Consider the following 12,253-nt stretch of genomic DNA (forward strand, 5'->3'; position numbering starts at 1 on the left):
GGATTTCGCTCAAGCCTCAGCACCCCCAGGAGGGGAGGCGCCTGCAGCGCGGGCCGCCAGCGTTTGGAGGGAGGCGGGCGCGGGCTGCACCGGGAGACGGCGAGAGCGAGAGACAGGGGCGCTGGGAGGCGTCTCCCGGGACCCGCGTCTGCTCCCGTCGCCAGCGCGGTGGCCAGCCTAGCCCAGCCCAGCCCAGCCCGGGCTTTCCTCGCCGCTCTCCGCGCGCCCGGCCCCGGGGGAGGCCGCTCTTCTCCGCGCGGCCGCCCGGTGCCCGTGACCACCCGGCGGCCGCTTTCGGTTCCGCGCCTTATAAGGCCTGACAGGGGGGTCACGTGTGTCCCGGGCCACCCGCCGGGAGGAGGGGGCGGCGGGGGGGAGGGGCGGGTAGCGGGGAGGAAAAGGGGAGGGCGCCGGGGGCGGAGGAAGGAGCGAGGGGCGGGTTCTGCGCCCGTGGGAGGCGGTGGCGGTGGCGGGGAACGGACCGCTCGGAGCCGCGCAGGGGAGCGGGACCGTGGAGAAGGAGGAGGCGGCGGAGGAGGAAGGGACCGGCGCGGGGGCGGGAGAGCGCGGCGGAAGCCGGAGACGGCGGGTGGGCCGGTGGCTGGCCCCGGGCGGGGAGCCGGGGCGGCGGCGGCGGCCGAGAGGGACCGCGGCGAGGGAAGCGCATCCAGCAGCCCCGGCGCAGCGGCGGCGGCGGGGACCCGGGTCTGCGCGCCCGGGCGGCCGGCGGGCGCGGGCTGGCGCGATGGAGCCTCAGCACGTGCGCCCCGCGCCCGGCGCCCGCAGCCCAGCGTGGGAGGAACCGGTGGGTACCGCGCCCGCGCCCACCCCCTCCCGCTTCTCCTCTGCTCCCCCCGCCCGGGCCGGGTTCCGTTCAGGAAATGGCCCGGGATAAGGTCCCCAGCTGCTTCCCAGCCGGGGCAGCGCTTCCTCCGCCGCCCGGGCTCCTCCTCGCGCGCCGCTTGGAGCGCCTTTGTCCGGCTGATCGAGGCTCTCCCCGAGGAACCGCTGGCAAACCGCTGGCGACGGCCCTGCGAGGACCGTTTCCCGGCTTCACCGACTCCTCAACTTTTCACTTGCTTTGAGACCGTGGAATGTAGGCGGGGGAGAGGAGAAGCCAGGCTGCGCGGTCAGCGTGGGGAGTCGGAGGAGCCCGGTTTTCCCTGTGGAGACCGCGCCCTGGTCGTCACCTGGGCGCGCAGGTTCCCGGGGACACGCGCCTGGAGAGGCTGAGCGCGGCGCGGAGCCCAGAACCACGCCTCCGACTCCTGCCAGCCGCTAAAGCTTGGGCGTCTGGAGGGTGCAACGGGTTTTGCCGGGGACGAAGCAGAAAGCTGACTTCGTTTTCGCCTGGGATTTCGCTGCACACGCAACGCGGAGGTTGAGTAATTTTAGGAACCAAGAGTAGTGTGTGTGCGTGTCTTAAGTGTGCGAGGATAAGGAGGAAGAGACCGGGGGCTTTGGATTTGTTCCCTCAAACTCCCTCAACTTCCTTCTCTCTTCCGATTCAAACAGAACCGTCTCACATCCCTCCAGGGATTCCACCCCGGAATCCCCCTCTCACTCAGAGCTCTGGAAGCCTGTGTGGGCTGCCTTTTCCCTGGCGTCGAATTTTGGCTCTCCACGCCCTGCCTCAATATTTGCTACTCCTTCTTGGTTGACATTGTGAGCCAGTCTGAAAAGCCCCGTCCGAAATTTCTGGCCTCACCCATGTTCCGGTCAACGTGTTCGGATGCTGTTTTCCCAGGGACTCTCCGAGTCTGCTCAGGCCGGCCCTCTGCCTGTTGAGAGCCGCTAGGTCAGGTGCCAGGGTTGGCTGTCCTTTTTCTTTTCTAGTATATACGCTCTCAGCTCCTTTGCCGAGAGTACCTCCTTTGCCCAGAGTACCTCCTTTGCCCAGAGTACGTTTCTCGGCCTGATTCCTGACCTTTCAGAAGCGTGCTTCGACTCTGATCCCTCTGCATCTGCAGCTGTCTTTGCTTTCGTGAATTTGAACATGTCGTCAGGTTGCCCATCTGCTCTTGTTTCTTCCATTGTGGTTATCACGGGGGCTTAAGCTAGTCTCCAAATTAAAAATACAATCCAGTTTTGAAGTTTAAATCAAAGATCATTGAGAACTAAATTCAGTGACTTTACTTTTAAACTTTCCTGTAGGAACCTGGATACTTTAAGCCAACACCAATCACAATGGAAATATCCGGGTGTATGTGTTTTGCTTTAGGCTGCTGATGTCAGAACTACTTAACATTTAGAAAATTAGAGAATTTTTTTTTTCTTCTCAAAAGTGACAAGTAAACTGCTCATTTATTTTCCACAGAAAATATTCAGTTTCCAGTCTTAGCACTGGAGCTTTTAAAACTAGAGCCCTAACATAAATGTGTGAATGGACTACAATACTTTATTCAGACTGCAGAGCCATCTTTTAAAAATTAGGTTTATTTTCTTTAAACACTGAAGGCCTTTTCATTTGCTCTGCACCTATTTTCATTCCGCACCTATTATGTTCCGGGACTGTTGGATAGCAGTTACCAACAACAGAGAAACAGATCCTTGACCTCAGAAAGCTAACGTTCTTAACTAAACAGAATGTCTTGTTTCATATATGTTAATGGTTTACAATCAGAAAGTCACAAAAAATACATTCAGAGATCATGGGTATGTGGCATAAAATAATACTTTTTACAAGCGACTTTATTCTAAACCCTGTGGTCATACAGATATGACCAAGTCCATCGAAGAACTAATGAAGGGAATTTTCATTTAACTTCTTAAAAAAGACAATTTATCCAAATTACTAAAAAGTGGCATATAAAGATAAATGTGGGATACATTAGGGAAAAAAGTAGTGTTTAAATGTTAAACCTTTCAGGCATTTGGAGCAAGGGGAAAAGGGGGTGGAGAGAGATTAAATATGTTTTGAAGGGACACAAAATCCATCAAAATTGGGGATTTGTGACCTTTTTTGGGGTCAGCAATCCCTTTAAGAATCTGATCAAAGCTATGGACCCTTTTTCCCTCAAACATGCACTTATGTGACATATATGTTACATACATATGTTTTATATATGTATTGATGTGTGTGTATATATATATGTAAAACATTTTAATACAATTTCAGGAGTGCCACAGATTTCTTTAAGACCAATCTGTGGATCCTCAAAGACCTCAGGTTAGGAATACCTGCTTTGACTTGGACTCCATTTCAAAGTTTTTTTTTAATTTAAAAACTTTTTTGTTTTGTTTTTTTTGAGACAGGGGCTTGCTGTGTTGCCCAGGCTGGAGTGCAGTGGTGTGATCGTAGCTCACTGCAGCCAGGAGGGATCCTCCCGTCTCAGCCTCCTGAGTAGCTAGGACTACAGGCACATGCCACCATGCTGGGCTCATTTTGGATTTTTTTTGTAGAGGTGGGATCTGCCCAGGCTGGTCTCAAACTTGTGGCCTTAAGAGATCCTCCTGACATGGCATCCCAAAGAGCTAGGATTACAGGTCAGAGTTATGTAAAATTTGCTTTTTAAATTCAAATATAGGCAACTTAATGCTTTACCATAAAAGTATGCTCATTTACATTTATGAAAAGGAATGTCCAATACTGAACAATATTGAATACGCTTAATATTCATTCTGTTCAATAATGAACAGATCCTGTTGCATTATCCCTTACGGGATAACATAAGGGCGTGTACATATAACAATAGCATGCATGTAACCATTTACTCTCCTCATTGTTTGAGGCAGTGTCTCACTGTGTTACCCAGGCTGGAGTGCAGGGGCCTGATTCTCAGCTCACTGCAACCTTTGCCTCCTGGGCTCAAGCAATTCTCCGACCTCAGCCTTCCGAGTAGCTGGGACTATAGGTGCTTGCCACCATGCCGGGCTAATTTTGGCATTTTCTTGTATAGATGGGTGTGGTGGTGCGCACCTATAGTTCTAGATATGTTGCCCAGACTGGCCTTGAACTCCTGGGCTCAAGCGATCTGCCCACCTCAGCCTCCTAACGTGCTGGGATTACTGGCATGAGCCACTGCACCTGGCCTCTCCTCATTCATTTTTGATGGAAACTAAAACATGATGGTGTGATTCTGCGTGGAACTATTCAGGCAGAAGAGTAAACACAGTATCAGGAATTGATGCTGACAAACAGTGAAGAGAACAGCACTTCTTTCTTTTTTTTCTTTTTCTTCTTTTTTTTTTTTTGAGACAGACTCACTCTGTTGCCCAGGCTGGAGTGCAGTGGCGCCATCTTGGCTCACTGCAACCTCTGCCTCCTGGATTCTCCTGCCTCAGCCTCCCAAGTAGCTGGGATTACAGGCGCGTGCCATCATGCCTGGCTAATTTTTTGTATTTTTAGTAGACACGGGGTTTCACCTTGTTAGCCAGGATGGTCTCGATCTCCTGACCTCGTGATCCGCTCGCCTTGGCCTCCTAAAGTTTTGGGATTACAGGAGTGAGCCACTGCGCCCAGCCCAGCACTTCTTTCTTAAAACGCAGCCATGTTGAGCTGTTGCTGAACTTTACGACACGATTGGGAGATGAACTGAAGTTAGTTAGTTAAGCGAACCATTTAAATAAACGATCAGCCTTAGCATTCTGGCTAAGTCATTGGGCCTAAAGAAGATAAATTTTAGCATTCTAAGTTTCTGTGTATTTTCTTTAATGCTAGCTTTGAAATGCAATCAAATTTCAGTGGAAATAGAGGCATAACCTAAATTTCTAATCAATTAAAAAATACTTTACTGGTGGCCTTGGATGGGTAGAAAGGTATTTAGCCAAACAAGCCTTATTGGGGGGAAAATAGGTAGTTAGAATTCTAGCAAACACTTCAAAAATGTGGAAGTATTTACAAAGTAGTCCTTAGTTGGGGGATGCTAGAGTACACTTATTAAAATTTGCTTTTGGTGCTGTGGCTCATGCCTGTAATCCCAACACTTTGGGAGGCCGAAGTGGGAGGATCTCTTGAGGCCAGGAGTTTGAGACCATCCTGGGGAAGATGACCAGGGGAAGATGATGTCTAAATAACAACAACAACAACAAAACTAGCCAGGACTGGTGATGCATGTCTGTAGTCCCAGGTATCCTGTGATTACCCTGGGAGGCTGATGCCAGAGGAGGCTTTGAGCCCAGAGTTTAAGGACGCAGTGAGCTGTGGTTGGCCATTGCACTCCAGCCTGGGCAAAAGAGCAAGACTTTGTCTCTAAAAAAAGAAAAAAAATTTGCTTTATTTTGAAATGGTTTTATACTAGTTAGCGCTGATAAAACTATCCAGGTCGAAAGGAAAATTAGGAAGGAAAGAGTTTCAAAGGATAGGGCCAAAATGTAAATGAGAGGTTATAAACATCTTTGCATTAGGTCTAGATGATGAAAGGTTTTTGCCTCAGATACAAGGATGACCATATGTATATGCAGTTAATATCACAGTTAATCCCCAAATCTTTTTCATTCAGGTAACAACTAAGGAAATGGTAATAGGTTAAAAGTTTTGAATGTTAAATTCTTAAAATGTAGCAAATAGCGTGTTCTTAAGTTTTAATTAAGGCAGTTTCTCAATGCCTGTACTTGGTCAACCTGCAGTATTCTTTGATTGCATGGTTCCTTATTGATTAGGAACACAAGTCCTAGAACACTTTGAACTCTTCAGGATATAAAATGTAACATTCTGCATATTTATGGTGTAATATTTAAGATAAAGCCATAGAATATGTGAGATTTGAAAGTTGCCAATGGGTATAAAACCCCTTTTGTTATGAGTAGTGATCAGTAAAAATATAATTCAAAATACCTCTGTAGAAAATAATACAGGAATATTCATAAAGTTGACATGAAATTTGGCTGTGACTTACACATCTTCAGTCTAATAGGTGTTCTTTGTTTTAATGGGCCAGGATCTCTATTAAGTAAAAACCTAATTTAGGGGTAGCTACCACCTATTTCCATTTCACCCTAAATGCAGTGTCTACACAGCTTATGTTGAAGTCTTTAATAGTGTGTTTGTCACATGTTCTGAACAGAGATTTCAAAGTAACAATAAAAATGTAAGATGCATCTAAGCAATTATTGAAAAATCTGAAATCACTAAGTAAGGAAAAGATCAAGGAATTCTTATAAATCAAATAAATAATGTAAGATACCACATATTTGAAATTGTTTCAGTTGCTATTTTGAGCTACATGGTTGAAATGGTTGGAAAGATTGAGACCTTGACCTTGTAATACTTTTGAGGAAGGTGAAGTACATTGCAGGTACACAGTGCACAAATTAGATATTCATTCTAAAAACTTCTAATTTACAGATAAGACTGAGAAGAGGCTAGTAAGTCAGGTATCTTAAATAATGGATTCGTTGAAACCGGCTCTTCAGAAGAGGTGATTGCAGAAGTGCAAAGCTGGCTCTGAGGTTAAATCTTTATGAGAAAGGAATACCTTTACTTTGAGGTATTAATGGCTCAGCTCTGGGATATGAAACTTTTTAAGTATCTTTAAGCAATCAGTGTTCAAATCAAAGAGTGAGATGCGTAATCTGACCTGTTAAAATCACAAAATCAGGCTGGGCATTAGATAATGCCTTTCAGTTTAATCACTCGCTGCCTGGATTCTGGAAAATGTTGCTATATAAAACACATAATGTATGAATAGAAGTATATGGTAACTGACAGACTTTTGTTATACAGTGTGATAAAGTGAATAGAACATTAGAATACTAACTGCATGATTTTGACTTTGGTCCCAGTTTGTCAATTGGGGCCTTAGTTTCTTTACATTAAAGGAGAGGACTAAACTAAGTTTATTCTTTCAAAAGACCCTTTACTGGTGTCCTTGTCTACATTTCCAAAATATTGGACTTGTCCATGACCAAACAGGTGGGAATGAAGGCCATTATTTTGATTATTTTTCTCTTTTAAGAATTTCCAGAAATATGTTCTTTGTAGATAAAGAATTACATATTTGTAGAGTTCTAAGCGTTCTTAAAATTCATTTTGCCCAACTCCTTCCTTTCCTAAAGGAGACAACAGAAGCTGCAGAAATAGCCTCTCTGTTATTATTACATAGCAGCAGTCTCCTGTCTTTAAATATTTGAACTAAACACATTTTACATTTTAATGAATTTAATTTACAGTGTGATGTCCAGTATTGGGAGTGCATACTATTTCTTAAAACTTCTTAGAACTGTTAGCTCTAATAAATCAAATTTCTTGTTGGCAGTAAGACTGCAAGTTAAAAAAAAAATTAGAACCTTAGTTTGGAGGAACCTTAAAGGTCATGTCAACTGAAAAAATACGAAAGGAATGGTACTGAAAGGCATGAACATAACAGAGATTGAATGCTTTCTCCAGGTGGAGAGACTCCACAGTCTGGCAGGGACTTTTTGTCCTATTTAAAAATATAGCTAACACCAGTTTGGTGTTCTCTTTGGATGACAAGAGGGATCTGTCGTTTTAATGTCTTCTCTCGCAGCCCCCTCACACCTGTGAGGCTTCTTTGACGTTGAGCGTGCACAACCCGCTGCCAGTCCGCGGTTCCCAAGTGCCCGCGCAGCCAGCTTGCAGGGGAGTTGTGCGCGGTGGCTACAGCCTGTTGAACCCATTTCCTCCTGCTCTAGTCCGGGCTAGGGAGTGGCTCTGCCAGGACTTCCAAGGCTTTTTGTCTCGGGTACTGGTGTTCGCATGGCTCGAGTGTATTGTTTTCTTCCAGGCAATCTCGGTTAGCGCTTCAGCTTAGACACTTCTTATGCGTTCTGTCGTCTTGGGCTGCGTGTAGTCTCTTGTTTCTGCGCTTTCTCCACGCCCTTCCCAGTTTCCTGTTAGCCGAAGGGGATCGCTCTTTCTGAACGAAAAGTTCTCAGAGCGGAGCTGAACCTCCCGGAAAATGCTCTTCTCTTCCGTGTGCGCCGGATGGGGGTGGGGGTGGGCCAGAAACTGAACGCCGCAGTCAGGAGAGCTGAGAGGACCCGACGGCCCTGGCGGCGGCGGGAGAGGTACGGTCCTCGGAGTGGGGCTGGGGGTCGGGTAACCGACGAGGGGCAGCCCCCGACTGTCTTGGTGGCAGGGGGGACTTTTATTCAGCTGGAACCGCGTGGCGAGGCCCAAGTGTCTCTGGGGAGATTCGGGGTTCAGGAGGTGGCGGGTGCACCCACGGGTGCTGGGAGGAAGCTCCAGGTTCCCATTCTTCCCCAGGGATCGGCGTTGCCCCTGCTGTCCAGAAGTGAGAGGGGGTGTGCGGGCATCGCCACTACGGGGTGGGCTGCAGAGGTTTCCTGCCTCCCCCACCCTCCTGTCCATCCTAGGGACCCCAGACCGTAGAGGGAGTGGAAGAGATGTTGCTCCAAACCCTGTCACCCCATCCTCTCTACCCGCGCTGGTCCTATCCGAGGCTGGGTGCGCAGGGGTCCCAGGCGGGCGGGGGTCCGTTACCTCTGCGTCCCACCGTGGCCGCCGCTCCGGCGGGAACCGAGCGGAGGAGCCGGGTGGACCCCTGCCTGGAGGGCGCCTGCCCCGGGCGACCCTTACCCCGCGGGGGTAGCTAGGGAAACGGAAGATGGCGGCGGCGGCCGGGCACGGGGTTCCGGGCTCCGCTCGGGCAGAGCCCACCCGCTGACCAACGCCGCCGCCCCCGCCGGGCGGTGCTGTGTCCCCGCAGGAGTCGGAGAGGATGGCAGGGGCCGGAGGCCAGCACCACCCTCCGGGCGCCGCTGGAGGAGCGGCCGCCGGAGCCGGCGCCGCGGTCACCTCCGCCGCTGCCTCGGCGGGGCCGGGAGAGGATTCGTCTGACAGCGAAGCGGAGCAAGAGGGACCCCAGAAACTGATCCGCAAAGTGTCCACCTCGGGGCAGATCCGGACCAAGGTAGGGCGGAGGAGGCGGGCCTGAGGGCCGCGTGGAAAGCGGGAGGTGGAGAGGGCGCGGGGGCGCTGGAACGCGCCGGGCGATCCCGGGAAGGCGGGGAAGGCGGGGAAGGCGGGGAAGGCGGGGATGGTGAGACGGTGAGGCGGGGCGGGGCCTGGGGCGCGGGCGGGGCGGTGAGGGGTGGGGCGGGGCCCGGGGGCGCTGGACCGCGGTGCTGCGGGAAGGATTCCCGGCGGCCGCGCGGGAGGCTGCGAGCCTGGGCTCCCAGGGAGTTCGACTGGCAGAGGCGGGTGCAGGGAACCCGCGGCTCGGCGGGAGCGTGGGAAAAAGCTGACGCGCAGTCGCGAGTTCCTACTTAGGGAACTTAAAAGGAGAGTTTCAATTTTTCTTCCCTGCCGTTCGGGGGAGCGTGCGCATGTGCTGGCCAACCAGCCTGCGCTGCAGTGAGCCCTGCTGCTTTCCCACTTAGGCCCACTCAGAGGGTGGGTGGAAGGTGACACCGGTCAGCCTTTCCTGCCCCTCTGCCTCCTGCTGCGGTCTGGAATGCAGAAGCCCCGAGGCAGGCATGTGGGACATGGTGTTCGCGGCTTAACCGCACCCTGCATGGCTCCAAGGGCTGGCCAGGCTTTCGTGTCGCAGGTTCCCGCCAAGTGCAGGCAGGGTTCAGAACCATGCGTCCATGGTTCTTTTTAATAATGAGAAGTTACCTCTGTGCTGTGTGGACATTAGGATGGTGTGTTACTCTTGTTAATGAAGCTTGTGCTGTCGACCTGTGAGGTCTCAAAGTTAATTTTTAATTTGATCATGAACATACCAAAGCAAATGCTTATGGATATTAAAGGATTTTTATGTATTCTAATTTTCATCGTAGTTTAAAAATCTTCACAGAGAGAGTCTGTTATCAGTAGGGAAATTTAACGAGGAATTTGAAAACGGAACCACAAAATCATTGGCTTGGGGTTCCGTTTTTAAAAATAAATTTGCAAAAAATTCATTCTACAGTTATTTTTATGAAAAATTTTCCCTAAGGTCAATGAACTCCTATTTGGAAACATAATTTTTATTCAGTGCCTGTGGAGGCCGGTAACGGTGGCTCATGCCTGTAATCCCAGCACTTTGGGAGGCCAAGGCAGGCAGATCACTTGAGGCCAGGAGTTCCAGACCAGCCTGGCCAACATGGTGAAACCCCATGTCTATTAAAAATAAAAAAATTAGCTGGGCTTTGAGGCGTGCACCTGAGATCCCAGCTCCTCGGGAGGCTGAGGCAGGAGAATCGTTTGAACCCGGGAGGCGGAGGTTGTGGCGAGCAGAGATTGTGCCACTGCACTCCAGCCTGAGCGACAAAAAAAAAAGCTAGTGGATTAATGTTTGTAGTAGCCTGCCTCCTTATTTTCTGAAATACATATGTGTAAGAACAACACACAAGAACAACTGTTGACAAGATGCACTTACTAAAGAGTTAGGGATTCAGTCACTTTAGTTAAGAGTACATCTTGTAACTCCTTTTAATAGTGACGTTTTTGAGTTTGTAGTAAATGAAGAATATGGCATTTAATGTGTTTTTTAAGATTAAGGCTTTTAAAAAGTTAGGGACTTTCCTAAAAGTGTTTTTAATATTTCAAATCTTAATTCTGAAAAAAGTTCATAAACTGTGTTAATGATGGGCAAAATGGCAGGTAAAAAAAAAAATTGTATAGAGGCCGGGCATGGTGGCTCACGCCTGTAATCCCTGCACTTTGGGAGAACAAGGTACCTGAGGATCACTTGAGCCCAGGAGTTCAAGGCTGCAGTGAACTGAGATCTTGCCATTGCACTCCAGCCTGGGCAATGAAGCGAGACTCTTGTCTCTTAAACACACAAGCAAACAAACAAACGTGTATGTTACATATTTATATGAAATGGTCAAAATTCCATGCATACTTATATCAGGATTAACCAGTAGATTTATACTGTTCGAAAGAAAACTGAGAGATGGCTCTAAATTGAATTGAATCATGTCAAACAACAAATTTGTTGGGAGTACCACTGTATTTTATAGGTTTCATGCGCTCGTTGTAATAGCTAAGATTATATGCTTATGGAGACTACAAGTAAATTTAAAAAGCACATTATTTGTGATTTTCTATCTGACTTTCTAATGAAAACATTTAGCACATACATTTTGCCATGAGAGATCATTTTTGACTATGAAATCAAATATTGCTTGAATTTCAAAAGTGTATTGAATGTCAGAAATTCAGCATTTTACACTTTCTCCTATGTTAGAGTGCATGTAAGTTCATCAACATTTTCATATATGAACACTTGAGATCAGGGTATAAGATTTCTGAGACCAGTGAGCTTCAACCTCATACCCCGCCTCCTGCAACTGGACTGTTCATGTATGTCACAGACTTCATTATTTACGTCTTTTATCACATATACTGATTCTTAGGGAAGAAAGTGAGAGCAATAGGGGGAATTTATAGAATGAGAACTACTAAATTTAACGTTGGTTCCCAGTCTTCAATTATGATTCAGATGAGAATTAAGGGAAGGATCTTTAGAAAAAGACAAATACTTTCTGTGTCTCCGCACAGGTGTGTAAGATGGGAGCACCTGGAGGAGAGGTAGGCCCTAAGATTAGCTCAAAGCCATCTTTTTTTTTTTTTTTTTTTTTTGAGATGGAGTTTCACTCTTGTTGCCCAGGCTGGAGTGCAATGGTGTGATCTCGGCTCACGGCAGCCTCCACCTCCCAGGTTCAAGCGATTCTCCTGCCCCTGCCTCAGCCTCCCGAGTAGCTGGGATTACAGGCATGCGCCACCACACCCAGCTAATTTTTTATTTTTAGTAAAGATGGGGTTTCTCCATGTTGGTCAGGCTGGTCTCGAACTCCCGACCTCAGGTGATCTGCCCACCTTGGCCTCCCAAAGTGCTAGGATTACAGGGGTGAGCCACGGCCTCAGCCCCAGTCATTTTTAAGACAGCACAAGCAGTTCTTGCTCATCTATCCTGCTTTGTCAGTAGGTCAAAACTGGTCAAATATGGAATGCTTCATATGGTTCAACCTAATATGTCATCATTTAACCAGTTTTTTGCAGAAGTAAATATGGGTTGTTTTAGGACAATGCACTAATCTCAGCTTTTTCATAGTGGATTTGATGATTTTTAAGTAAAGAATGGAACTGGTATGCTTTTGAAATCAGTGTGGCTTAATAAAATCCTCATGTGTATTTTAGCACCCTCATCATAACTCCATACAGTATACTTTTTGTTCCCCTTTTCATTTTCCATTTATTCCTGGTTTCTTTGTATGTCTATGCTGTCCTCTCTACTATTTTCCTCTTCCTCTGTTTTGAACTTTTTCCTTTCTCTGAATAACCTAAGTGGAATTTCAGGTGGTCTCATCTAGCCACTCAGGTGCTAAACACTAAATGATT

General features: G+C 48.0%; 1 protein-coding gene across 4 annotated transcripts in view; it reads left to right on the plus strand.

Annotated features, from left to right (window-relative positions):
• The first annotated feature begins 661 nt into the window (after positions 1-661).
• DGKH (diacylglycerol kinase eta) overlaps positions 662-12,253 on the plus strand; it is a 203,928-nt gene continuing 192,336 nt past the window's right edge. For 2 of the 4 annotated variants that reach the window (XR_010109670.1, XM_034936637.3), the window contains exons 1-2: positions 662-805; positions 8,631-8,834. Coding sequence is in view for 3 of the 4 variants with exons in the window: in XM_034936637.3 (XP_034792528.1) it covers positions 746-805; positions 8,631-8,834 (264 nt within the window). In the remaining variant the exon portion in view is untranslated. Of the gene's footprint in view, positions 806-7,829; positions 7,969-8,630; positions 8,835-12,253 lie in introns of those variants that run through there. The other 2 variants (XM_063595929.1, XM_063595928.1) reach the window with 2 other exon arrangements.

This window comes from Pan paniscus, chromosome 14, assembly GCF_029289425.2.
Source record: "Pan paniscus chromosome 14, NHGRI_mPanPan1-v2.0_pri, whole genome shotgun sequence".
Classification (NCBI taxonomy): domain Eukaryota; kingdom Metazoa; phylum Chordata; class Mammalia; order Primates; family Hominidae; genus Pan; species Pan paniscus.